Raw genomic sequence first — 27,995 nt, 5'->3', positions numbered from 1 at the left:
TGTGTTCATGTTATTCCTTTCAGGTCATTTATATCACAAATATCTGCTTGTATAGCAATCTTTTTATTTAAAGACTTTCCTAGATTTCTTTTATACTTAAGTGGGAGAAATCTAACCCAAGGTCTTGTGTATGTTAGGAAGGGTCTCTACCACCAAGCCATATCTCTTTCCTTTTTAAAAAAAATTTTCTTTTGAGACAGTGTTTGTATGACTTAAATTCACAGTTTCTGCTGCCCTCAGCCACGTGAGTGGTGGGATTAATGGCAGGAACCACATGCTGGGCTTCTATGAGTCAATTTAAATTATCTTTGTCCCAACTCCATACTGCTTAAATTACTGTAGCTTCTTAAATCCTGATAATCAAATTATACAAAGTTTCCCTTGTTTTCAGAAACTACTCTTGACACTTTTCATTTGTATTTGCATTTAAAAACATCTGATGAAGTTTTATGTAGAAAAACCTATTGAGCTTTTGACGGAGGTTGAATCTGTAGATCAAGTTCACACCCATCCTCGTATGCGATTGGAAATGAGGACAGTTGAGTAAGTCAGCTTTCTCCTTTCACCATGTGGGTTCCAGGGTGGCAGGTGCTGTTTTCTGCTCAGCCACCTTGCCAGCCTTATAGAATGACATAGTGAAATACTGTTTTATTTTCCTTAAGCTCGATAAACCTTATCTAAAACTTCCATTCTTGTGGACGCAGGATCTTGCTACCTCTTTCCTCACCCTCCTGATTGCTGGGATTACAGTCATGCATCTCTATGTCCAGCTTTTAATATCCTATAGTGAAGTTTTGCAGATCTCTATAGAGATAATTTGTTCACCTTACATTTTCTAAAACTTATATGGTTTGTCTTTTTTGTTTTGTTGATCAGTTTTGCCTCAGGTTTGTCTATTTTGTTAGTGAATCATCTCTTGTCTTCATTGATCTAAATATCAGCAAATTGTCCTTGACATTTTGCTTTATTTATTCATTTTTATAAACAATAGAAACTGACTTGTACTTCTGGTAGTTGGAAAGTCTAGATCAAATGGGAAGGCTGCTTTTCTCCTGTAGCATGACTGTTGTGGGTCCTCACGTGGTCTTGACACCTCTTAGGACTATAACTGTTGATGTTATTATTGCTTTAGGATTGAAGGTTGTATTTTTGTTTTATGTTTGGTTCTGTTTACTTTTGTTGTTATTGACATCTTTTCTTCAGATCACTTTGATTTTGTCAGGATCTATTACACCATTCTTTTTCATACATCTTAAGGCAAATATTTGGCTTGTTGATTGTGAAGTTTTTCTTTTTCTCTACTGTCCTTATTAGGGTCTAAGCATTCTTCAAGTACCTCTGGAGTGCTAGCCTTAAAGGTGTGTACCACCACACTTTCCTATGCCCCTTCCCCTTTTTAATTATAAAAGTTTTAAAAAAAATGTGTGTAGGTGTTTTGCTATGTCGACATTGGATTGAGCTAGGGTCATCTGGAAGAGTAGCTAGTGCTCTTAATCTCTCTAGCCTACCATTTAGAGAGGCCATCTCTCTAGCCTACCATTTAGAAAAATGATTTGACAAACTAATTTTTGTGTGTGCATAAGGCAAGTCAGTGAGTGCCCTGGCGCCTGTGTGAATGTCAGGGAAGAACTTTTAAGTCCTCTTTGTTGGTATAATGTTCTTGTGAAATGTATACATGTTCATTCAAATGCTGATTTCTCTACCCATTATCTGGTTTCAATCCAGACATTGCATTGTGACGCTTATTCTAAGCATCACCTATCTCAAGTTTGTGTAAACATGCCACCATTTGTTCTCTGTAATTTCAATAAAACAACCAGCCAATGCTGAGCAATGGAGAGAATAGGGTGGAACATCCTGGTCCAGAGGGGAGGAAAAAGAACTGAGTGGGAGGAGTAGGAGAGGAGAGATCAGCAGGAGACAACTTGGAACCATGAGGAGAGATGAACTGTACCTAAGATATGACTAAAAGCAAGTATAATGTGGGAATTCTGAATGGGAGGAAACTATATGGGCTTGGAGGTTTAGGATGGAGTAACTATTGCCCAACATTGTGCTCTAGGTTAATTAAATAAATCCTAATCTCTGTGTGGTGATTTGGATATACAGCTGGTTTAGGAATAACCACTGTTTAACTCAATAATAAATTTAACTCAATAATAAGTTTAACTCAATAATAAATATTATTAAATCAATAATAAATATTAATAACCAGCAACATCTCTCCTACTTTGTTTTGAGGCAGGATCTCTTGCTTCTGCTGTTGTGCTATGCATGTGAGCTTTTGATCTGTTCTCCTGTCTCTGCCTCCTGGAATCTTTCCCCATAGGAATTCTGGGATTACAGACTTAATTCACCCCACATAGCTTTTTAAGTGGGCCCTGATGGTCAAACTCAGGTCATCAGGCCTGAACTGCAAATGCTTTCACGAAACTCTTTGTTGTTTGTTTGTTTGTTTGTTTGTTTGTTTTGAGACAGGGTTTCTCTGTGTGAGGCTGGGTGTTTTGGAAATAGCTTCATAGAACAGGCTGATGTCAGACCCATGTTTCCTGCCTCTACCTCCAGAACGCTGCTGGGATTAAAGGCATGTGTCACCATGCCCAGCAAGCATTTGTTTTGTAACCACTTTTGCTTCTTGAGCCATCTCCTTGTCCCGTTGTCCTGTTGTCCCATTTCTATGCTCTTTTAAATCCTCTTCTACCTCTAAAAATGGGTAGTTGATACAACTACTTAGAAAGCATGCACATGCCTTACCCTTTTGTCCAGACTTTGTCCATCACTGTCTCCTGACTGCTTCCCTCCCAGCTGATGTTATCAAAACAATGCTATTTAAAGTATAGGATACAGGTAAGTTCTGATCCACAGACTCACTAGTTCTTAAAGAGAAGCAAGGAGTTACTCCACAGTGTCATTAATTGACTCTTAATTAATTGAGTTCATCAGTAGTTTTATCTGTTGCAAGACTTTCTGAATGAAGGAACATTATGTTGATAGTTTGATAGAGCAGGTTGAAGGCCCATCATCTGAATAGCTGGATTCTAAAATTCTATAAAATCCTCTTTTTTAATGTTGACATGATACCACCAATAGACAGTACCATACTAGGAAAATTACTTTCTGTTTGTATATATTTCAGTTATTAAAAATATTGTATAAGGTCTGGAGAGATGGCTCAATGGGTAAAAACACTTACTGTGAAAGTTTGTGAATCCACAAAATTCACATAAAAGCTAGACACACAGTATGAGCATCTATAATCCCAGTGCTACCGTGAAGAGATTGGAGGGAGAGACAGGAGGGTCACCAGAATCTTGGGCCAGATAGCCTAGTGGAAGTAGTGGGAAAAAGTACTGAAGAGATTGCCAGTGACCAGCGCTAGCAGCAGGGTTTTGGAACTGAGGACAGATGTGTGACGGTGAGAGAAGACACTGATCACCAGTTGACTTTCAAGCAAGTGGCCCCAGAATAGCTCCGGCCGTCTTTATTTATACAATCACAGGCCTATTCACCTGAGCAGTGTTATTACTGGATTTTTTATTCAAAGAAATCATAATGTTAGTATTATGAAAGCCTCAAAAAAGTTTTTCTTCCTTCTTTTCCTCCCATTGGGTCAGTCACCTTCAAACTGTATTTTTCACTAAACGTACCATTTTAGCAAGCCAAAAATAAATGTCTAGTCAGGTATGTCCTCTGGACATGAGCACATACCCAGCTGGCAGCAAATGCAATTACACAGTGATGCAAGGTGAGAGACAAATTAACTGTTTGGTGGGCATAAGTCCATGCAGCAAATGGCACCCCTTTGTCATAATGCTTTTTAAATTGCAGACAGAGATGTGCTCATTGTACCATACAATCTTTAATGATATGCACCTATCAATTTCTGATACCCTCTTTCCAGGTCTTTTTAAGTCTCCATTGTTCAGACACAGCTTTCCCATTTTTAAATCACTGTTAATCAGACATAACTTTTCCCAGAACAGTTATGCAAGCAGGACCCACTGTTCTCCACAACTGCCACAGGCTTCCTCAGTGTGATTGTAGATGTTCCTCTGTTGACATGGTTACCAGTCCCAAAATACCTAGAATTAATGGTCAAAGGGTTTTCTGTGGGCCTTGCCGCATGGAGTCCCATCAGCAAAGCACTGATAACACTGTTCGCTGAAGGGTATGTACGGCCACTGCCAAGAGTTTCTGTCTCAAACATGGTAAAAAGCAAGGTTGTCCTTCTCGCCCCAGGGGTTGGGGAACAGTGGGCCTGTGAGGAGCCTGTTGGGAGGGATCTGGTTCCTTTCCCTGGCTCCCTCAGACTCTTGACCACATCCAGGGCCGTTTCCCGAGGCTGTGGTTGGTGGTGGGAGCCCCAGCTTTGGGTGCCCGTGGGAAAAAAAAGGAAAGCAACATTATCATCCAACGTTGTCCTCTGAGTTCCATACTTAAAGTGTAGTTCATACTCACTTAGATTCACATATACAAATGAGCATGCACACAACCCACACATTTTTTGAAGATGTACTTTTATTTTATGTATATGTGAGTAACTGCAAGAATTTATGGGTATTCTGTTGTGAGTTTTAGTGGTCTAATATCCAGCATGGTAACAACAATCAGTCATAATGTTGGAAATTTTAAGGGTTCTTGCCATGCATGCAGAAATAACCATGTCAGGTGATAGATATGTTAATTAGCTTGACTGTGGAGATCGTCACACAAGATACATTCATAATCGTTGTGGCTGGGATTGTAGTGCTGTGGTAAAATGGGTACATAACATGCACAAAGCTCTAGGTTCAATTTCTACTACCACCCCCAAACACCATGGTAAATATCCTGTTCGTTTTGGTCAAGTTTGCCTCAGTAAAGCTGGAATTTGAAAATGTTTGTCCTTTCAGATGATCTTTGGGTTATTTCCAAAACCCTGGACTTCAAACTAGATACTTTCATCGCCTGCAGTGCCTTCTTTGGTCCATCTTCTGTCAATGAAGTGGAGCTGCTGCCTTTGAAAGGCTATTTCCCTTCTAATTGGCCCACTAACAGTAAGTATCATGTCCACCCTAATTTCTGTTTAAAGAGACCAACAGACACAGGAGGCAGGAAGAGCAAGAACGATGTGTGTGGAGTTTTGACTGAAGCTAAAAAGCACCCATCTCCAGTTTCTAATATTGCATGCAGTGTGATGATCCTGAAAGTATGTATTGTTTTGCTGTTGCTGTGAGAAAGACTGATCACAAGCAACTTGGGGGAGGGAAAGATCGATTTTTGTCTTACTGGTTATAGACCATCATCAAGGGAAGCCAGTGCAGGTATTTAAAACAGGAACATGGAGACAGGAACTAAAGCAGACATTATGGAGGAACACTGTTTACAGGCTTGTTCTCCATGGCTTGCTTGTTCAGCCTGCTATCTTGTGCAACCCAGGATCACCTGCCCAGAGGTTACCATTGTCCACAGTGGGCTGTGCCCTTTCATTTCAATCATAAATCCAGGAAATGCCCCCACAGGCTTGCCTACTGGCTAGCCCAAAGAAAGTATTAATATTCTCTCATATTACCTCTTCCTCGCTTGTGTCAGGTTGACACAAAACTAACACATGTATAAAAGTTGAATTTGTAAGTATTTCTACTGTTCAAGTCCTGTAGGGCTAGCAGTATAATGAAATTTTAAGGAGCTGGAGAGATGGATCAGTGGTTAAAAGCAATTGTTGCTCTTGCAGAGGGCCCAGGTTTAGTCCCAGAACCCACACAATGGCTCACAGTGATCTGTACGGGCAGTTATGACCTACAAGGACAGTAGGCACATATGTAGTATACATATACACACATGCAGAAAAATACTTTACACATAAAAAATATATATATATTTTTTTAAGAAGAAATACTGAACTTCATTTAGTATTTGGTTAAAATTGAATTTTTTTTATACTATATACCTGACTTTAAAAAATGTAATCATTGGACATGAGACCTTTTTCATATAATTTTATCTAATGAGTTCTAATTTTCTTGGTCTTTTGAAGGTATATTTAGTAAACAGTATATCTTTACATTGAGAAGTTCCTGGAGATTTGAGATTGAGCAGCATATGGTTTTTATCTTGAGAGTACCTATACTATTTTGAGAAGTTCTCCTTAGATATATTTTTATGTGTCTGAATGCTTTGCCTGCATGTATATCTGTGCCACACACTTATGCCTGATCTGTAGAGTTAAGAACAGGGCATCAGGACCCCTGGAACTGGAGTTACAGATGGTTGTGATCTGCTGTGTGGGTGCTAGGAATCCAGCCCTGGCTATCTGGAAAAGAAACAAATATGCAACTGCTGACCATCTCTCCAGCCCCTCTTAATATCAGACTACTCACCCTATTTTTCTTTTAGTAAAGAAATCTTTAACTAGCGTGGGCTATGGAAGACTTGTTTCAACCAGAGAATTACAAATTTTGTGGATGTTTAGGGTCCTGAGAAGTCCCATAGCAAAAGAAACTTTAGTAATTGTACTCCCATCTAGTTCCATGAATCTAGAGGTTTCTGGAGGTTTCTCTATACATTTCAGTCTCCATTTCTTTCTTTGTTTTAGAAGATTTATTTATTTCTGTATATGAGTGTTCTGTTTGCATGCATGCCTGAATGATAGAAGACGGCATCAGACAGAAGAGGCACCAGACCTCACTATAGATGGTTGGAAGCCACCATGTGATTTCTGGTTGAACCATGTGGGTCATGGTTGAACTCATTACCTCTGTATAGAACAGCCAGTGCTCTTAACCACTGAGCAATCTCTCCAGCCCCCAGTCTTGATTTCTAATGGTTGAATTTGGCTAACCATGAACTAAAGACATAGCATTTAATGATCCTAGATTTCTAGTATTTCATGTTTTTAACCTTTGATCTCCCACCACCCTCCAATCCTCTTCTTTTTGATTGAGACAAGATCTTACTGTGGAGCCCAGGCTAACTATGAACTCACAGAAATCCTACTGCCTCCACTTCTGGAGTGCTAGAATTATAGGCATTTATGGCTTGCTCTCTTTTTTCCTTTATTTTTATTTATTTATTTAGTGAACCTTGCTAGTCTGAAACTCAGAGATCCATTTGTCTTTGTCTACTGAATGTTGGGATTAAAGGTGTTCTCCACTGTACTCAACCGATCTTATTCTGTTTTTAACTAAATTAACTGAGTCAGCCAGTATGAATCTAACAAGAGCCCAATTAACAGTCACTTTTCATGTGGATGTTTTTGTGTTTGTTGCATATGCTTTTTTTTTTTTTAAGATTTTATTTATTTTGAATGTTCTATCTGTATACACACCTGCATGCCGGAAGAGGGTAGTAGAAGGTACAGATGGAGGTAAGCCACCATGTGATTGCCGGGAATTGAACTTAGGACCTCTGGAAGAGTAGACAGAACTCTTAACTACTGAGCCATCTGCATATGCTTTCTTAGCAATGTTGGCATTCCAGTTTTTTCCATGTTTTAATAAATGATTGAGGAAGAAATACAGGAAAGTGTAAAGACTGCGTAACTACTACTTGGCAGCACACACATGATGTTGATGAGCTCCAGCAGCACCTGCGTTAGTGCTGTTTCATATTTACTGTACATAGTTCCACGTGTGACTTCAGTATCCAGTTTATGATTGCCTACACACAAAATGAGTAGAGAACATAGCAATGTAAGAGATATGGGACATTTAAAGACTTTTGCATGTCCTAAAGTTTTGTTTTCTGTCATCTGACTAGTTCAGAAGCCAACCTCTTGAGTTATAAAGACATTTAATCAGTTTGTTTGTGTTGGTTCTATTTATATCTAATATTCAGTTTCTACATTGTCTCTGTAGTAACAGTCCATGCATTATTGGTTTGTAATGCCAGCACAGAGCTGTCAACTCTGAAAAACATTCAGGACTACGTTAACCCAGCTACTCTTCCACTAATGCCATACCTGTTAGCAATGTAAGTCATTTTTATCCTTGGGCCATTAGTATTAAATTTTGGTGTCCTAGTTTGCTTTCTGTTCTTTTCTATTGTTGGGATAAACACTATAATAAGAAGCAATGTGGGAGGAAAAGGCTTATTTCATCTTTACAGCTTAGAGTCTATCTTAAAGGGAACTTAGTGCAGAAGCCTGGAGGCAAGAACTGAGCAGAGATCATGAAGGAATACTTCTTATTTCCTTGCTCAGTTGGCTTTCTTATGCAACCCCAAGCCCACTGCCTAGAGACAGCACCATCTCCAGTGGGGTGGACCCTCCCACATCAATCATTAATCATGAAAGTGCCCCACAGATTTTCCCGTGGACCAATGTGATGGAGGTATTTTCCTGATTGAGATACCCTCTTCCAAAATGGCATGAACTTGTTCACAAAAAAATTAATCAGGTCAAATGGTAACTGAAAGTGCAATAACAGAACATTAAATGTATTTCACTAACAGAATTTTAATTATATTTTAAATTCGGAGATTATTGTGTATTAGAAGCTAACCGTAAAAAAGATGTGGCTCAGTCATAGAATGCTGTGAGCATATATGAGGCTCTGGTTTGATCCCCAGCACCAAAAATAAATAAAATTTATAAAAGGAAAGAAGGGGATGAAATAAATAAAATTTATAAAAGAAAAGAAATAAAATAAATAAAATTTATAAAAGGAAAGAAGCTATAGAGATGGCTCAGTGGTTAAGAGCGCTGTCTGCTCTTCCAAAGGACCTGGGTTCAATTCCCAGCACCCACATGGCAGCTCACAACTGTCTGTAACGCCAATTTCAAGGGATCTGATACCTTCACACTAAATACACATAAAATAAATTTAAAAAAATAAAAATAAAAAAATAAAAGGAAAGAAAAATATATGTATTACTTCCCTTTCACCTGTTTAGTTGTTGTGTTTTGGGCTAGTATTGAAATGAATTCCTCTTCATCGAGGCAGTACCTTGTTAAATGACCATTATAGTGCATGATTTATTCCTCCGTTCTGTTTCTCCCCGTGTATGGGTGTTTTTCCGGCACGTATGTATGTGCAGCATGTGTGTGCCTGGCACCTGAGGAAGCCAGAAGAGTTATTGGATCCCCTGGAGCTGTAGTCACAGCCAGTTGTGAGCTGCCACGTGGGTTCGGGAATAGAACCTGGGCTCCCTGGAGAAACAGCCAGGGCTCTTACCTGCAAGTCTTCTCCCCAGCCCTTATCTTTATCTTTATGCTGCATATTACCTAACATTCAAAAGAATGCTTTATAGTGTGGGTGTTGATACTTTTTATTGTAATTACCCGTATCTCACTTTTAAATTTCTCTAACACCAAGGTTCTTTTTAAAAAATGAGAAGTGAAGCTGGGCTACAGCTCTTCTATCATGTCCATGAGGCACTAGGTTTTAGCCTCACTACCACATAAACCAGTGTGGTAATCTCCCCTGTAGCCTGAGCACTTCAGAGGAGGACGCAGGAAAATCATGAGTTCTGCTTTGTCTTCATCTACTTAGAGAGTCTCAGGTCAACCTCAGATACAACAGATAGCCTAGCCTAATAAGTCAATGAGTGAATTGAAATAACTGAGAAGTGAATTTATATTCAGTACATTAAAGTGAGAAAAGTATGCTTTCCTGCGCTGGATATTGAACCCCATTCATGCTGAACAAGTGCTCCACCACTGAGCCACTGCCGGCTCCTATTTCCCAACTTGGATTGCTATTAGCTGTGTTGCAGCATTACCCTTTTCTTTGCCACATGAAACGCTAGGTGATTTTTTTAAAGCCTTGTAACTATTTTTATCTGTTTTGAAGAATAATAAAATCCATTTGCCTGTTGTGATTTTGCCTGAAGTAGGAAGCTATGTTAATTGTCTAAACCAGTCTACTACCTTTTAGTACCTTAATTTTGTGGGAACATTTCAATATTTATATATCTCTATTTGGGGCAATTCTTTTTAGTGTAAAGAGTATATAAATTAATGTGTAAACTATTTAAATTCATGCCAACAGATACTAGGTATTTTGTAAATATTAGTTCTCTTACGCCCTGTAGATTGAAGCCAATCTACTTTTTACCCGCAAAAAGTTTTTTTCTGATGGTTATAAAGTAAAATCTACATTATGAATAAGTCAACTCACACATTTCAAAAGTTCTTAACTGTTTCTGATGTGCTCTTTTTACTAGGTCTCAGTCAACTACAGTTAGCAGTAAAAATGTCAGTAAAAGAAAATTTATCCCACCAGCTGTTGCAAACATTAAAACAAAATGTGAACTCCTTGACTTAGGAGCGACTTTGCAGTTAGCTAGCGAGTTTATTAGCATACACGGGTTGAACAAGGATCAAGCTACAGCATTAATTCAGATAGCTGAAATGATAGCATCCCAAGAAGGTGATGAAGATGCACTGGAGCCCTTAAAACATTCTCTGCCCATCACCATTATTCATGGTAAGAGACAGTTGGAGAAAATAAACATAGGTTATTCTGCTCTTTTGTAGTTTTCTAGTGTGTAGGAATGTAGCATCTTGAATTAGAACTCTGCTTTCATATTCTGCCTCCATCATTTATTGGCTGTATGATTTTGGGTAAGTGACTTAGATTTGATTTCTGTAAAGTGTGGATTAAAAGTAGCACATACCTCATATGATTGGATGCTTAAATGATTAAAAGTAAGTAGCAGTAGCATGCTTAGAGGAGTGCACAACGCATGAGGCCCTCAGTACATCTTACATTTATTATGCTCATTGCTCCATCTCAGATTTGACCCACGTAGTTGTTCTAAAACGTACACTGCTTAAAATCCTGCAGTATTTGCTTGCTAGCTTCAGGAGAAATTTAAAAGTTTTAGGGATAGTAGGCTTATGATTTATCCTTTTTTCCTTTTGAAACAATCTCCCTTGACTGTCCCAGAACTCACTATGTGGACCAGATTGGCCTTGAACTTGAAGAGATCCACATGCCTCTCCCTTCCAAGTGCAAATTTGTCCTCTTGTGATTTATCTCTTTGCCTCCCCCTGAGCTTCCCTTCTTTCCTCTTTGCTGTATACCTGTGGAAATTTCTGAAGGTGCTTTCAGCATGCTCAGTTGACTTTCTCTAGACTATTGGGTGTGTGATTTTCTAGGAGACTTAGTCCTGCTCCTTACCTCTCTTTCTCTGTCTTGCTCTCTCTCTCTATCTTTCTCTCTCTTTAGGTCTTTCTTTTTCTGTTTTTGTTTTGTTTTGTTTTTGTTTCTTGAGACAGGGTTTTTCTGTGTAGGCTTGGCTGTACTGGAATTCACTCTATAGACTATTACCACTACGACCCAGTTTGCTAATTTTTCTTTAAAGGAAGCCTTACCATCCAGCAAGGCAATAATAAATAGCCTTCCTTCTCTGGTCCTGTAACAGTGTTATCCTATTATCATTATCTCTTTACCTTTTATTTGTCCTGTTAATTGTAGCTTACTGAAGAGGAAAGTTTTCTTTGTTTATGCTCTTGTGTAGCACATAGTGGACACTTTTTTTAAATGTATTAACTAATTAAATGAAGGTGGATAAGATAGAGAAAGTATTGCTTATACATTCATAAAAGTTTTTATGGTGTTTTAGGTGTATTTGGAGCAGGTAAAAGCTATTTGCTGGCTGTGGTGATTCTGTTCTTTGTCCAGCTGTTTGAAAAGTGTGATGCTGAAACAGTTGGAAATGCAAGGCCATGGAAACTTCTCATTTCTTCTTCCACTAATGTAGCTGTTGACAGAGTACTTCTTGGGTAAGTATGACAAGTGGGCCTTAATAACTGATGTTTTAGATTATTGTTGAGAGGAAATCTTCTGTGGATCCCCAGTCTCCTTATATAGTCTTGCTGCCTGACAAGAGTGCACAGCCTTCGCTTCTGACCCCAAGAGCTATGAGGTAGTAATAGTCTAACTTCTTAAGTTGTGATTGTTCATTTATCTGACAGTTTGTCGTGAAGATGAAATAACCCTATAAGATGCAAGTTTAGCCAAGAACATGTAGGGCTAGAAGTGTGTTGCTGGGGGAGGCAATCTGGTGTGAGCCTGACGTTCCTTTGAAAGGCATTTCTCAGGGTTGCAGCTTGGACTGGTGGAATAATCTCTTCCTTTGGAACTAAAAGGAGGTTTGTCTGCTGCTTGTTACTGAAAGTAGTGGATTTCCCACCTCATGGCTCCTTAGCTGTACAGGTGAGAATGAGCCCATTGTATGTGCAGGCATCAGCTAAGATGTTCTGCTTGGGGACCAAAGAACTCACACATACCATGGTGCTTAGGCTATTTCTTGTCACAAGTAAAAGTCTGACTCAGAGGTTTGAGTTTGTTATCATAGCAGTAGGCTAACGTCAAATCCCAGAGCCACCTCAGTGCTAGGAAGTCAGGACTGTTCCCAGCCTGTGTCTGATTTTTCTTTTAACTTGAAGGTTATTTTGGACTGGGGCCACAGCGCTGTGGTAAAGCACCAGCCTAATGTGTAACACATGCTATGGTCTACTCCCTGGCTGTCCTGGAACTCTCTTTGTAGAACGGGCTGGCTTCAAACTCAGAGATCCACCTGCCTCTGCCTCCTTAGTTCGGGGTTAAAGGTGTGCGGCACAACACACAGTTACTTTACTAATTACATTCAGTGATTTGCTTATACTATCATACAAGTAATTTTTAATCAGTCAATACCAAAATTTTATGAATATAAATTGTAGTATGATAGAAATCTTGGGCATTAAGTCTTTATATCTATTTTTGAATCTTTGTTTTTTAGAAACTTTTTACGGGCTGGAGAGATGGCTCAGAGGTTAGGTGCAAAAACTTTATCAAAACTATGTGTAAGAGAGACAGACAAAGACACACACACAAAAAGACAGACAGAAAGACAGATGGACGGACTGTGAGCGCACCTGTTGCCACAGCACATGTATGGAGGTGTGAGAACCTTGAGGAGTCAGCTCTCTCACCATTGCTTCTGTGGCTCAAACTCAGGTTATCAGGCTTATGTAGCAAGCTCCATTACTCACTAAGAATTTGCAAGCTTAGAAAAATGTCCTAAGCTAGGGTAAAAATTAGAAACATCCAAGCTTCTTGTTATATTTTGTAAAATTGCCCTTTCAGAAAGTTTTGCTATTGTTCATATGAAAAATTCTAAGAGTGACTAAGGACAGTTTTTATTTATTTATTTATTTATTTATTTTTAATCCAAGATAAATGTGAATCTGAGGAATTACCTGGGACTTAGTGGAAAGAACTAACTTAGATTGCTTAGCCTGAGATGTCAATTTACATGAGACTGTTAGAAAACATATTTTGAAAGGTTAGAATTAGAAAAGGAAGGTAAGTATTGAATAGTGAAAACACATAGGAACTCTGTTCACTCTCCCTCTCTTTCTGTTTCTCTCTCTCGTGTGTTTGTCTGTGTGTGTGTGCGTGTGTGCTTGTGTGCAGTGCCATGCTAGGGATTGAACCTGAGGATTTGTGCATGCAAAGTGAGTGTTCTATCACTGAGCTACACTCAGCCATTTCAGAAGGATGTTTAATGCTGAATCTTTGAAAAGGAAGATGATGCCTCAACTGGAAATAGGCTGGGTTCCTCTGCTTCTTCACGTGAAATAACATTCTTGTGCACTGGACTAGACAATGTCTATTGTGATGCTCAGAATAAGACAGTTTCTTTTAGAAAACAATGACAGCATGGATAAATATCATACAATCCCCTGTAGTATTGTTCTCTGAGGAGGCTGCTCCTACATTGTTGTAGATTTAATACAAACTTGTATTGAACAAATGAAGACTAGCTATTTTAGGTTGAGAAGTAGGTAATTTTTCTGTAAACTGAGGTTTATTAGTTACTTTTCATCTTATCCTGATGAAATAACTTAAGGAGGAAAAGGTTTATCACAGTTCACAATTCTAAGGTACAGGGCGTCATGGTGTGGAAGCCATGGCGGCAGAAGCATGAGGCAGCTGGCCCACCCACACAGGAAGTAGGGTGCTTATGCTTTGCTGTCTGCTGGTCACTTAATGTAGGGACCCATGGAGTGGTGCCCCCACCGTCAGGTCAGGACTGACCTTTTCAGTCTAGAAACTCTTTTATGCTCATAACAAAAGGCTTACCTCCAGCCTGATTCTAGGTCTTATCAGGTGAAAAATTTAAGATCACAATCTATTAATGTATTAACACTGTTTTCTTTTCATCATTTGGGAAACTGCTTAAAGCAAGGGCTATAGCTTACTTTAGTTCTTTTCAAATTCCTGTTTCCAAGGTGGTGCGCATGTTTTAGAGGACCTGCTGTTCACTGACCTGCACCTCTGAGCTAGCCTAGAATTAAAGCTGTAGGATGCAAGAAGGAAGGGAATAATTTCTCCTTCTGCACAAAGCCCTAATTTGGGGATTAGGAGTTATCTGTAGAGAGGCATCCTAGCCACTAGAATGAGTCTATGCTTGGCTGACTCCACTTGTCTGTTCGTTTCTTTAAATTTTTGTTTGTATGGGTGTTTTGCCTGTGTTTATGTCTGTGCATCATGCTTGTACAATGTCTGAAGAGACCAGAAGACACTGGATCACTTGGAATTGGAGTTAAGGATGGTTGTGAGCCACTATGTGGGTGCTGGGTATTGAACTGAGGTCTTCTGGAAGAGCAGCAAATGTTCTTAACCTCTGTCCCGTCTCTCCAGCCCTTTCCGCTTGTTAATCAGGTAGACTTGGCTAAGTTATCTCACCTTGAGCTCTCTAAGATAGGATAGTGTGCATATTTACAGTACAGTAACATACTGAAGAGGCTCTTGAGTCAAAATATATAGTATCTGTTGCTTTACCTATTAGTATGTCTTTAGGGCATTTTATTTCTGATCAGCCCCAGTACTGGCATTTTCTAAACACTTACTGACCTCTGTAGAGATTCAAATACTTAGTCCCCAGTTAGTGGCTGTTTGAGGAGGACCAGGAGGTATGGCTTTGCTGGAGGACATATGTCAATGGAGGTAGGCTCTGAGGTTTCAGAAGCCCCCTCTACTTCCAACTGCTGCCTCAACTGCCCGCTATCTTCACTCCATCATCACTGACTAGTATTCCCCTAGCATGTAAGCCCCCAATAAACTTTTTTTTTTCCTGTAAGTTGCCTTGATCACAATGTTTTATCACAGCAATAGAAAAATAACTAATATAACTCCTTAATATACAATAAATATGTTTGAAATTTTCTACGGAAGTGCTGAGGAGCAGGTAGTTCAGTAGTGGAAAGATTGTGCAGCATGCATACACCCTTGGGTTTGAGCTCCTGCACCAAGAAAGAAAGTTGGCAAAAATCTCTTCAATATGTTCAAGGAGAAAAAGCGCAACTATATTGCTTTTACTTTGAGTTTATATATTTCATATGGAGTCACATAACTCTAAAATATAGTCCTATGCAAAATAATTTTAATAATAATATACTTGAACATGTTTGTGCATGTCTGTATATCCAGCACTCAGTAGGCTGAGGCAAGAGCATTGAGTTTAAGGATAGTTTGGGTTACATACTGGCATTTTGTCTTTAAGGAAAAGCCCACAAAAATACTAATAATTCATAAAACTGTGTTTTATATTCTGTTTGTAAGTAAGGAGACTCTCTTCTGTCTTGTTTTCTCTAAAGGCTTCTCAGTCTTGGATTTGAAAAGTTCGTCAGAGTTGGGAGTGTTAGGAAGATTGCCAAGCCAATTTTACCCTACAGGTAAGACTGCTAAATCCTAAAAGTTACAGAATATTCTGAGAAGTATGAAAAATTTATGTTTCTTTACCTTAAATTTGGCCTTTGAGAGATGCCTTTAGTTTTTAGTTAAATTGGGAAACCTACATAGAAATTCTAATTTAAAAAGAGTAATCCAAAGCAGGAGTGGTAGGCTTTTAATCCTGGCCCTTGGGAGGTATAAGCAGGTTCTCTGTGAGTTCAAGGTCAGCCTCATCTCCATAGCTATTTCTACGACAGCCAGGACTAGACAGTGAGATCTTGTCTTAGACGAGCAAAAATAAGCAAACAACAAAAGTCTAATATGTTTTGTTCCTTGTGGCATGTGAAATAAACAAGGAATATTCTTTCATACTATTCAATTTCAGCTTGCATGCTGGCTCAGAAAATGAAAGTGAACAACTGAAAGAACTCCATGCATTGATGCGGGAAGAACTGACTCCTATAGAAAGGGTTTATGTGAGAAAAAGTATTGAGCAGCATAAACTGGGGACCAACAGAATCCTTCTAAAGCAGGTGAGGTGAAATTTCATCAGTTTCTTTGCCAATTTCTGTGCTCTGTTCAGATTCTCTTTATTTGTGATGATGGATAATCTTAGATTCAACAAATTATATCCTTTCTGTACCCTTACCAACTGTACACAGGGCCACAAACATTCTTCAAGTTGTGGTTGTCAACTGTCATCGATCTGTGCAGATCTCTTCTGCTGGACCTGGGATCTAAGAACCTGAAAAAAATGGGGTGGATGTGAGTCTAATACTAGACAGCCTTACTTCACTTTCAGTATACTTTGTGTACAAATCTAACAAAGAGAGCAATGATCTAAGGAAGGTTGAGTTCAGAAAAACATGTAAATAAACACCAGTAAGCACATACTAAATATTGACAGAACTCTGCTTTCCCAGAACTTTCTCAGGACAAATTTAAACACAATTGCCTGGCATATATTATCCTGGGAAAGCGCGAAAGCAAGGCAGAAGGCCATATCCAAGATTCAAGGCATATGACCAGATTGGGCTCTGTAGCTGTGTTCTGATACCCAACAAGAATAAATATGCCTTGTAAATTGAATGTAAATGTTTGTCACAGGAGGTCTGAAATCACATCCAAGAACAATCCAGGGAATAAAATGCACTTAAGTAAAAGGCCTCTGCCTCCTTTCCTGGAGCCTCTCTCCCTGTAATCTAAGGCATTGTTCACCATTCATCATTCTTGTTCCAACAGTGATGAACACATCTTATTCGCCATGCCTGCTGTATTCTTTCTTCTCCTTTACATAGAGGCTTAAAGAAGAAAGTGGGAAGCTTTGAATAGACTCTTGGCAAACCCAGTAAAATTTGTTGTATTCTAGGAAAAAGAAATTTTTTTTTAAAACTCTGGGTAAAATGTCAACGTGAAAATTTGTCTTTGGTGCTCTCCTAGAAAGCCAGGCCTCTCAGGGTCCGTCTGTGCCCAAGAATCCATGTAGCACTCCACTCACTTGCAGGCATTGCATACCAGGTCCCCAGGCTATAACAGGAAGAGTTATCCCCTTTCTGAAGGGCATCTACAGGTAGTACAGAAAGATTCAGTAGCTTCATCTTATGAAAGTGGTGCCTGAGGGAGAGAAAAGTGGTGAAGAAAGAAGAAAGTCATCAGCTTTCTTGGGCCACATAGACACTGATTATTTTCTGCAGAAATGTTGGGAAGCCAGCCTGCCTGGTCAGCTGCTGCTGAAATAAGGCCACTGAACCACTGAATCTCAGCACAGCTTATGACTGTGTCAGCTGCTACGGCTGAGCTTAGACTGTGAAACAGTCTCTCTCTCTGAGCACTTCCCCACAGCATGTTCAGAAGACCTTGTATACAGCAGCACGGGGGGCAGGCTAGACCTTTACAGCTTCTGTCCATGCCCTGCCCCCTAATATTTCTGTGTGCTCTAACTCATCAAGCTTGTGGCCAAGCCCACATTAGTGAGGCAAGGAAATCCCCCCACCTGCCTCTCTGGTGGTAAGCCCTTCAAAGTCACACAACAAGTGGCATGGATATGTCATAAAAACTGTATGGGAAAAAAAAAAAAAGGGAAATAATGACCAGTATGTGATAGATTTGTGTCTTAGGAGCTTCCGTAATACTGTTTTGTTTTGTTTTTTTTTTTTCTGGTAGAGTCTTAATACTGGGTAGCCCTGGCTGATCTGGAACTCACAGAAATTATCTGCCTCTGCCTCCCTAGTGCTGGGCTTACCAGCATGGGCTAAAAACACTCATCCAGAAGTCCTTAGAGTCCTGGAGACTAACTTTCTAGGATCAGAGTTATAAAATTTACTCTATGCTGCCTCTCCTCAACTAAGTGTTGAATTTGTTTGTTCTTAATAACTGCAAATTGCTGTTTATGTAAACTACTCAACCTGCTATAACAATAATGTGTAAGAATAGCTGCTATTATTTTTCATTTTTATTTATTTATTTATTTGTTTGTTTGATTTGATTGTTTGTTTGTTTTTGAGATAGGGTTTCTCACTGTAGCCTTGGCTGTCTTGGACTCTGTAGAACAGGCTGGGCTCAAAAAGAGATACTCCTGCCTCTGCCTCCCGAGCTGGGATTTACAGGCGTGCCCTGCTTTAGACAGGTACCTTCTTAAGTAACCTCAGAGTCACAGTGTTCAGAACTTATGCAAAGGATGGTTTGTCTTCTGACTTAGCCTTTAAGTTCTCCGTTAAATTCTTGATTATCTTTTAGTAGTCATTGGTTAGTGATATTTTTGTTTGGCTGGGCAAGGTAACTCACAGTTATAATCTAAACTCAAGAGGGAGGTTCAGGCAGGAGGCTTTTGAAGCTAAGCACGGGCTACATAGTGAGACCTTGTTTCAGAAACAATTTTTTTTTTTTTAACATAAAGGTTCGAGTTGTTGGCATTACCTGTGCAGCCTGCCCATTCCCATGTATGAATGGCCTTAAATTCCCTGTGGTTGTGCTGGATGAGAGCAGCCAAATGACAGAACCAGCCTCACTCCTTCCTATCGCAAGGTAATCTGAAAGACTCACCACAAGAGTACACACAAGTCAATCATTTCAGACATTTCCTCAGTCCAAAGACACTTTAAGAATTCTTAGCAATTTGGTTACCAAACATTAGTTTTGTAGGTAATAGGGAGAAACTTTTTAAAGTAAATATGTCATAATTTTGTGAGCTTATGGCTTAGTTGTTTGACCCCCCTCACACAGTCCTTAAATCCGTAAGAGCACTAGTACTAGGACCATTATAGGATTTCCCAGATTTGTCAACTAGATTAATGGTTTCTAATTCCACTGTTCTCCAGTTTGCTTTCTTTTGTAGGATTTGATAGTTTAGCTTCTGAATTATTTTTTAGTTTATGAGAGATATATTAAAAAATCAAATTTAAAATGAAGGCTTGTCCCTATTTTAAAGAATAAAATCTAAGCTGTTGTAGCCATTGGAAAATTATGCTTCTCAAGCGTCTTTGGGGGCTGGAATATATTTCAACGGATAAAATGTTTTGAATGTATGATACCTGGTTTTAATCCCTAGCGCCATGAAAAATAAAAGAAAGCATGCCTTAAGGAAGAGTCCACCACAGTGAGATCAGCAGATCTTACCGGGTCCCCAGGTGATGGGTCTATAGGGCTCTGGTTGTCCGGGTTTGCCTGGGACTTGGGAGGCTCCTAGGCATAACATTTCAGCCTTTACTGAAATGGTACTCAGCAGTCAGGGTGACTTGGTTACTTCCCAGAAGCCACCTTTGGAGGGTCACTGAGGCACTGGGTGGAGCACAGGGGTAAATGTAGCTCTGAGAAAATGTATATTCTCAATACATTGGGGCCTTCATTTGATCCCTATAACAGCCACACACCGAGTTACTGCCTCCAGGTTACTGATAAGTGAAGCAGGGAGAGCCACAGACCAGATAGACGAGAGTTGAGATTTGGAGATAGGTTTGTCTGTGAGACTAGGACTTCCCCAAACTGACTTTTTCAGTTCGTCCTGAGGGCCTTGTTTATCTCAGCCCTAAAACAGAGTTTAAGCCAAGGAATTCTAAGGCAGCTTCAAAGTGTCTGTGGTCTTAAGATCACTGTTTCTCAAAAGTGTTCTGTGAAACTGACTATGCGGAGGCAAGGTATGCCTAATAAATTTTATGTGGAAATAGGTAACTTAAGTGAAAAAGTGTATGTGTCGGTGCTCACCCATGTGTGCTCATAGATGTGTGTGGATGTGCTGGCCAGAAGGAGACAAACAGTGTATGCCTTCTTGGCTCTTCACATTCTTTTCTTTTCTTTTTTTTTTTTTTAAATTTATTTATTTTTTTAAATTTATTTATTTACTTAATGAGTATGAGTATTTTGCTTGTGTGTGTGTATTATGTGCGACTTGGAATTGGAATGAAGATATGGACTGTTGTGAGCTGCTATGTGGGTGCTGGCAATTGAGCCTGGGTCCTCTGCAAGAACAAGTTCTCTTAACACTGAGCTGTCTTTCCAGCCATCCTCCCCTATTTTAGACATAGGGTCTCTCACTGAGTCCAAAGCTCACCATTTCGGCCAGTCTGGCCAGTGAGTGCCTGTAGTCCTTTGTCCCTAACCTCCCCGCACTGGCACTCTGAATTTGTGCTATTGCCACAGTGCCCAGCTTTTGCATGGATGCTAGGGATTTGAGTTTAGGTCTCCCAGCATTTTGACCACTGAGCCATCTTCTAACCCAAAGAGTCTTTGAAGTACCATTCCGAAGCCTTGAGCATGCTAACTGGCACTATTGAGCCATGCTAGCTCTTAGGACTTTTCCTGCTTTTGAATTCTTAGAATACATTTTGGAAAGTGCAATAAATAATATCTGTATACCTTTTCTCTTTGCTTAGAGTAACTTTCTAAATTGTTTCTTTTTAGGTTTGAGTGTGAAAAGCTAATTCTTGTTGGAGACCCCAAACAGTTGCCTCCTACAATTCAGGGTTCTGATGCAGCTCATGAAAATGGATTGGAACAAACTCTCTTTAATCGACTTTGCTTAATGGCATGTACTTCTAAATACTTTGAGTTATTGTTGATTGTATACTGTGCGGGTAGATAAAGGATGAAGATATGGTACCTTATCCTTTTTCTTAAACAGTTTATAACTGGAGTTCTTTAGAAAGTGCTCATCTTAAGGACAAGTTGAATCCATTTGTTCTAGTGTGCCTTTAAAACAGAAGTGTTTCTCTGTGGACATCAACTTCTATTATCCGTTAGTGTTCAACTTAAGATGAACAGTTAAGTGGCATTTCGTACAGTTTTGGTAGCAACACTACATCTGTCTAGGTATCCAGCAACCACTACCCAGATCTAGGCTTTTTTTTTTCCATAATTTTTATTTTCCTTGTTTGCATGCACAAAATGGTTTCATCATGACTTTTATTCATGCATACATGTTATTCTTTTTTGTTTATATTTGCACCCCCAAGCTCACCCATGCCGCTCCTCTCCCACTCCTATTGGTCAACTTTTCCCCAACTAGTTTCCCTTTCCTGACATAGGTATTCCATTACTCTCTTGTTCTTGCCTTCCTGCTTCCTTCAGATAGTCTTTCTCTGTGTGTGTGTATAAAAATGTATATACACTTAAATGTAAGTTTCACATGAGAGAAAAAGTGCAATATTTGGCTTTCTGAGTCTGGCTCATTCTGATTTCCAGTCCCATCAATTTTTATACAAACTACATAATTTTATTTTCTTTACAGCTGAATAAAAATCTGTTGTATGTATGTACCATCTTTTAAATTTTTTTGTTTACTATTTGTGTGTCTGTCTGTGGATGGTCAGAGGACAACTTACAGGAATCTGTTCTCTACTCAGGTCATTGGGCTTGATGGCAAATGCCTTTTACCCCCTGAGCCATCTCACCAACTCTATACTGTTTTGTTTTTTAAATCATCCCAGTAGCAACTTTGTACTTATTAACTGATGACTTCTAATTCCTCCTTCCCTCCTGTATCTGGTAACCTCTAGCCTTCTTTCTGGAAGGCTTCCTTCTCCCTGAGCACTAGGTTTCTGTCCCAACACAGCTACTGCTCCCTCAGCATTGTTTGATTTGCAGTCATCAGTGTTGTCAGAAATCACCGAATACTATGTTGTGTGGCTCTCCATAATTTAGTCACCTCTCTACCACTGAAATCCTAGTTGTTTCTATGACAAGTAGTGGTCCTTGCAGTATGTTTATACCTGAGGCTTCATCCTAGGTTTACATGTGTGCTGATTTAGACTTAGAATCTTCAACAAGTCTATGCCACATAGAGCAATGAGGCTTGAGTTCTTCATTGTTCTTGTGTTTCTCATAGCAGATTCTTTGTTTATGAGGTCCTTAATTCTACATTTGCTATATAAGTATTTGTTATTTCATTCTTTGCACTTACTGAAGATGTTTTAATAACACCAGAAAGTTTTGCAAATAATGTGCTGCAGAAACTCACTGGAGTGGTGAGACTTGGATGCTAGGACAAGGTATGAGAGCTGGGGCTGCTTTGAAGGTTCTGAGCGAAACAGTAGCTTTATCCAAGGAAGAAAGTGAACAGACTGTCAACAGTAGCAGGCGATGAACCTAGGGCATCGTGTATTGGGCAAGTACAGTGACCTTCTTGTCACTTGGCATTTTGGGACAGTGTCTCACTAAGTTGATGTTAAACTTCTTGTCCAGTCCAGATAGAGCTTGCCCTTGTGATCTGCTTGCCGTAGCCTCCCCTGAGCTGTGATCACAGGCTTATATATACCAGGCCTGCGTAATGGTAAATGCCTTAATCATTAGGCCAAATCATTATTCTTATCATTAGAAAGCATAATGTTGGAGGGGACCATGAACATTAAGGTTTGATTTACTCTATATTTTATGAACACATTTATAATTTCTTTTTTGTTTTGGGGTTTTTGGTTTGTTTTGTTTTTTGAAACAGGGTTTCTCTCTGTAGCCTTGGCTGCTCTTGAACTTGCTCTGTAGACCAGACTGTCCTCGAATTCACAGAGATCCACCTGCCTCTGCTTCCTGAGTGCTGGGATTAAAAGCATGTACCACCATCACTCGGCTTAATAATTTCCTTTAAAATATTTATCTGTAGTTTGTTCTCTCATTGTTCTAATTTATCTAAGAGCATGATGTAACATTAACAAATTTTAAATAGGATTTCTCTTTCCCTAGGGGGAGAAAAGAAAAGGAAATGCTGTGTTTTAATTTTTTGTCTTTCTCTATCTAAAATTTCATAGGGTCACAAACCCATTTTGTTGAGGACCCAATACCGTTGTCACCCTGTGATCAGTGCCATAGCTAATGATCTATTTTATGAAGGAAGCCTGGTGAATGGTGTTTCAGAGAAAGAGAGAAGCCCTGTACTGGAGTGGCTGCCCACGCTGTGTTTCTATAATGTCGCAGGAGCAGAGCAGGTGAATGACATCAGTGTTGATGGGAATCACTGCTTAATTTCTTGGTTTAATTTTATTGTTGTTGTTTATATGGTTTTACTTAGTCTTCCCGTAGCCTTTCTGGGAAGATAATTTCAGATCTGTTTCTTACTCCAGGTTCAAAGCGAGAACAGCTTTCAGAATGTGGCAGAAGCAGCTTTTACACTCAAGCTAATCCAATCACTGATAGCAAGTGGAGTAGCGGGCTCCATGATTGGGGTGATAACATTATACAAATCGCAGATGTACAAGGTGGGTGCTACATGTGATGATGTCTGTCACATATTAAACATCGTATTCTACATTATAATATTTGGTCTTACACTTGGGGTAGTTGACTTGGTGCCTGAACCTCTTGGACTGTCATCTGTGTACTTAGAAAGGAACATACTGATGTATTTTCTGACCTGGATTTTTTTCTGCATAACTCAATGTAAATCTAACAAGGTTTAATTAAATTCAGTATACAGCTGTTGGGACAAAATGCAAATAAACAGATTAGAGGAGGAAAACATGGTGTATGCTTTGTGTCTGGGGACAGATGGGATTGAGAGTGTTTTTCAAAATGTTCTTGCATTATTACATTTCATCAGTAAATCAAGCATTGATGCACCAGGTATTAATGTACATAACAGCCAATTACTGCTAAACAGAATTTTGTAATCTTTTCTCTCTTAGTATTTCTTATTTTTCATTATTAGCTACTTATTCAAATTAGCATGTACAAGTAAAATCCCTGCAATAAAGTAATCATTACTTTTGATTATGCTTCATAAATAATATTATTGTCATTTTCAGTTTTAGATACTTTCTAAGATAGAAATAAAAATATTCCTAAATTAGCTTACTCCAAATGGTTGCATTGACCAGGTTGGAGACTGGTTCTTCCTAATCTCTGCACCTTATGAACCTGTTTCTTTCTCTACAGATTTTCCATTTACTCAGTGCTGTGGATGTCGGCCTTCCTGATGTTAAAGCTGTGCAGGTGTCCACAGTGGATGCCTTTCAGGGCGCTGAAAAGGAAATCATTATTCTGTCCTGCGTGCGGACAAGACAAGTAGGATTCATTGATTCAGAAAAACGAATGAATGTTGCACTGACCAGAGGAAGGAGACATTTGCTGATTGTGGGAAGTCTATCCTGTTTGAGGAAAAATCGACTGTGGGGGCGTGTGATTCAGCACTGTGAAGGTAAAATAAAAATGTACCTATTTGAAGCATTTTTAATTAAAACTGACTTGGTAGGGTTAATTCCTGGGTGGTTTGCGTGGGGCCCATGTCCTGTTGGGAGACAATAACTTAGGGGACAATAGTGTGGAAACCCCTGAAGAGTAAAGAACAGCTCTCATGTTCTGTATCTTTCAAGGAAGGGAAGACGGATTGCAACATGCAAGCCAGTGTGAACCACAGCTGGACCATCTTCTTAAAAATTATTTTGAAAAACAAGCAGAAGAAAAACAGAAGAAAAAGGAGAAAGAGAAATCTAAGGATAAATCTCATTAACAAAAACAACAAAAAGCATGGCCAGGGATGTTGAAATTGTTGTAAAATTGGAACCTTTCTATATAAGAGGCAAGAAGACATTCGGAAAATAATCAGTATGCATTATAAACTACATGACTGTCCCAAAAGCTTGTGTGTGGAAGCACAGCTCCTATCAGGCCCTTAGTACACTCTCGGAGCTGGAGCACTGGGACTGAAATCCATGTGTTGCCGCCCCCCATTTTAAAACTAAAGACATTCATAGTAAAGACTTAAATAAATACAGAAGAGGCAGGGGAGCAATATGCCTCATACAGTAGGTGCTCCGTAAGTGTCCAGGTGAACTGACAGGGACTAGTGACGATCCATTTTCTTCAGGTCTCCTCCCTGAGCAGTACTTACAAGTATATATGTAGAGTAAGTAGATAAAAAACCCTTTTTATTATAAAACTAACATGTTCTTATAGAAAAATGTATAAAATACAGAAACTATATAAAGGAAAACAAAATTACTTAGAAATTCACTATTTAGATAATCATTAACATACTTAACCTTTTTTCTGTATAGTCTCTGTGAATATGTACATGTAAGTTTTAAATCACTTTTGAGCCGACGTGATTCTTTGTATTGTTAATAAAGAAATATATTCTTATATATCTAGGTGGAAAAAATGGCAAAGTCTTGATCATAATTGATATCAGTATATTTATTTTTAGCAAGTAAAGCACTTTAGTGACCCAAGTCATTTAATATTTACTTTGAGAATTATTTTAGAATTTAAGACTACAGAAAATTGTTCTTAAATACCATTCTAGCGCTGGCAAGATATGCAATAAGTAGAGGCACTTTGCTGCCAACCTTGACAACCTGAGAGTTTAGTCCTAGATCCCTGGCATGCTACATAGCAGGGAGAGCTGACTCCTGAAGGTTATCCTCAGAACACACACATGCAATGGTTCACAGGACCCACCCCGCACACAGAACTAAATTAATGTAATTAAAAAGTGGTAGCTATTATTATTATTTATTTATATTATAGAGTTATAACTCTCCCTGTGGAACTCTTAAAAGAACAAGTAAATCCAACCACATTTGTGGTACAGCAGCAGTTCTGTGTGTGTGTGTGTGTGTGTGTGCGCGTGCGTGCGTGCGTGCGTGCGTGCGTGCGTGCGTGCGTGCATGTGCAGGGCAGGTGACTGCAAGTGTCCTTAGCCACTCCCTACGTTATTCCTTTGAAGTAGGGTCTCCCTGAACCTACAGCTCAGTTGGCAGATAGCAAGCCTCTGTGATCCTCCTGTCATCCTTCATCTTTCTCAGTTCTGGATTGACAGACATGAGAGTTCACACCTGACATGTCATATAGGTGCTGTTATCCAGACTCTGGTCGCCATGCTTGCACAGCGACTGCTCTTACATGTCGAGCTGAGCCATCTCCAACCAAGGACTAACTAACCCCTTTTAAGTGTTCATCCACACGTGAGTAAAAGGTAGACTCCCCACATGTCTTTATAACGCATAAGGAATATTTGAAGGAAGTGCTTTACCTGTGGCCTATGTAATCTACACAACTATTATTTAAACTGGATTCCTGTGCTTTGCTGTTCAAACCTCCCATGTTCTTTTTCTTAATTTTGAGCCTTTTCTTGGCTAGCTGGTGCAAGATTTGAAGTGACTTTTTTTTTTTTTTCCTTTTTCTTGAGACAGGGTTTCTCTGTGTAGCCATGGATGTTCTGGAACTCATTCTAGACTAGGCTGGCCTCAACTCAGAGGTCCACCTGCCTCTGCCTTCCATGTGCTGGGATTAGAGGCCTATGACCCACTGCCTGGCATGATTTTATTTTTTTTTAAACTAATAAAGAGATATGTCTGTCTTTTATTTACTTTAATTTTTAAGATTTGTTTATTTTTATGTACATGATTGTTTCGCCTTCATGTATATCTGTGTAACACTAAAATGCCAGGACTATAAAACAAACAGTATTGACAGCAGGAAGGCAGAGGTAGGCAAATCTGTGAGTTCGAGGCCAACCTGGTCTACAAAATCCAGAACAGCCAAAGCTACACAGAGAAACCCTGTCTCAAAAAAGAAAGAAAGGAAGAAAGAAAGAAAGAAAGAAAGAAAGAAAGAAAGAAAGAAAGAAAGAAAGAGAAAAAAATTGAAAACTGTGAGAACAGTACCATCTCCTAGAGGCAAACCTGCCTACAAGAGACCTCTTAGTAGAGAGTGAAAGCCAAGAAAGGATGGAATGAGTTCGAGCTGTGGATGTAAATAAATGCCAGTCAAATATCTAGCAAAATTATCCTCTAAATTTGACAGAAATTAAAGAGCATTTCAAGACAGACACAAACTAAACAAACTTGTGACCCCCAAGCCAGCATTGCAGAAGATATTAAAGAATCCTACTGACAGTACAAAATAAATTTCCTAAAAGGAACAGATAAAAAAGCTAGGGAAAAATTAATTGTGTTCAACTCTATTAAGAAAACCTTAATAGAGAAGGAAAGACAATAAAAGAAAAACAATTCCTGAACCAAACAGGAAAATAACAAAATTAACAAAGTTATAAGAACCAGCAAATCTCTCTCAATAACTCAAAATGTAATCTGTCATTAAAAAGATTTAACTCTTGAAAAACAAGATCTATTTGTTGTCTATAAGAAAGACACTTCTCTGGCAGATATGTGCAGAGAGAATCAAATGATGGGAGTTGGTATATCAAGCCAAAGCTATAATTAACTCTGGTAAGGTAGACCCCAACCAAAATTCATACGGTAAAAGAATGCCATTACATTTTACTGACAGGATATATAACAATTATGTGTACACCGTGTTTTGGTGTGCTCATTTTCACAAAAACATAACCATTCCTTTATATAAAAGAAGATATATCCAGATATAGTAAGAGTGGGCAACTTCAATATCCCATTCTCATCAATAGACATAACATGAAGACCAAAGAAATCCAGAATTTCCTAATGAACACAGACAAAATTCTCAATAAAATTCCTGTACATTGTGCCCAAGAACAGCATGCAGTGATTTGTTTCATCCCAGGAATGTAAGGATGATAAACATAAATCAATCCATGTAATAGATTCTGACAGAAACTATATGATCATCTCAATAGAGACAGAAAAGTGTTTTGACAAAATCAACCTCTCTTTTTGATAAAATTTTTATGAGAGGGCTGGAGAGATGGCTCAGAGGTTAAGAGCATTGGCTGTTCTACCAAAGGTCCTGAGATCAATTCCCAGCAACCATACCATCTGTAATGAAATCTGGTGCCCTCTTCTGGTATGCAGGTGTACATGAAGGCAAAATACTGTATGCATAAATAATTAAAAGATAGTTTAAAATTTTTTTCATGAGAAAGTAGGAATAGGAGGTATATACTTCAATAAAAAGACTTGTAGGGAAGAAGCAGGCAGGAAAATG

At 39.0% G+C, this 27,995-nt stretch overlaps 1 protein-coding gene across 2 annotated transcripts in view; it reads left to right on the top strand.

The window, feature by feature from the left end:
* Zgrf1 (zinc finger GRF-type containing 1) overlaps positions 1 to 26,297 on the top strand; it is a 59,139-nt gene extending 32,842 nt beyond the window's left edge. Inside the window, exons 17-28 of one of the 2 annotated variants that reach the window (XM_021648741.2) lie at positions 4,893 to 5,036; positions 7,836 to 7,950; positions 10,144 to 10,406; positions 11,548 to 11,707; positions 15,572 to 15,649; positions 16,033 to 16,180; positions 18,544 to 18,671; positions 20,544 to 20,667; positions 22,883 to 23,059; positions 23,195 to 23,329; positions 24,006 to 24,267; positions 24,443 to 26,297. In XM_021648741.2, the coding sequence (XP_021504416.1) occupies positions 4,893 to 5,036; positions 7,836 to 7,950; positions 10,144 to 10,406; positions 11,548 to 11,707; positions 15,572 to 15,649; positions 16,033 to 16,180; positions 18,544 to 18,671; positions 20,544 to 20,667; positions 22,883 to 23,059; positions 23,195 to 23,329; positions 24,006 to 24,267; positions 24,443 to 24,579 (1,871 nt within the window). In that variant the 3' untranslated portion in view covers positions 24,580 to 26,297. The remainder of the gene's footprint in view (positions 1 to 4,892; positions 5,037 to 7,835; positions 7,951 to 10,143; positions 10,407 to 11,547; positions 11,708 to 15,571; positions 15,650 to 16,032; positions 16,181 to 18,543; positions 18,672 to 20,543; positions 20,668 to 22,882; positions 23,060 to 23,194; positions 23,330 to 24,005; positions 24,268 to 24,442) is intronic. The other variant, XM_060392720.1, reaches the window with a different exon arrangement.
* The last annotated feature ends 1,698 nt before the right edge of the window (positions 26,298 to 27,995 follow it).

Source organism: Meriones unguiculatus, chromosome 10, assembly GCF_030254825.1.
Source record: "Meriones unguiculatus strain TT.TT164.6M chromosome 10, Bangor_MerUng_6.1, whole genome shotgun sequence".
Taxonomy (NCBI): Eukaryota; Metazoa; Chordata; class Mammalia; order Rodentia; family Muridae; genus Meriones; species Meriones unguiculatus.
This window is presented reverse-complemented; position numbering and strand designations above follow the sequence as displayed.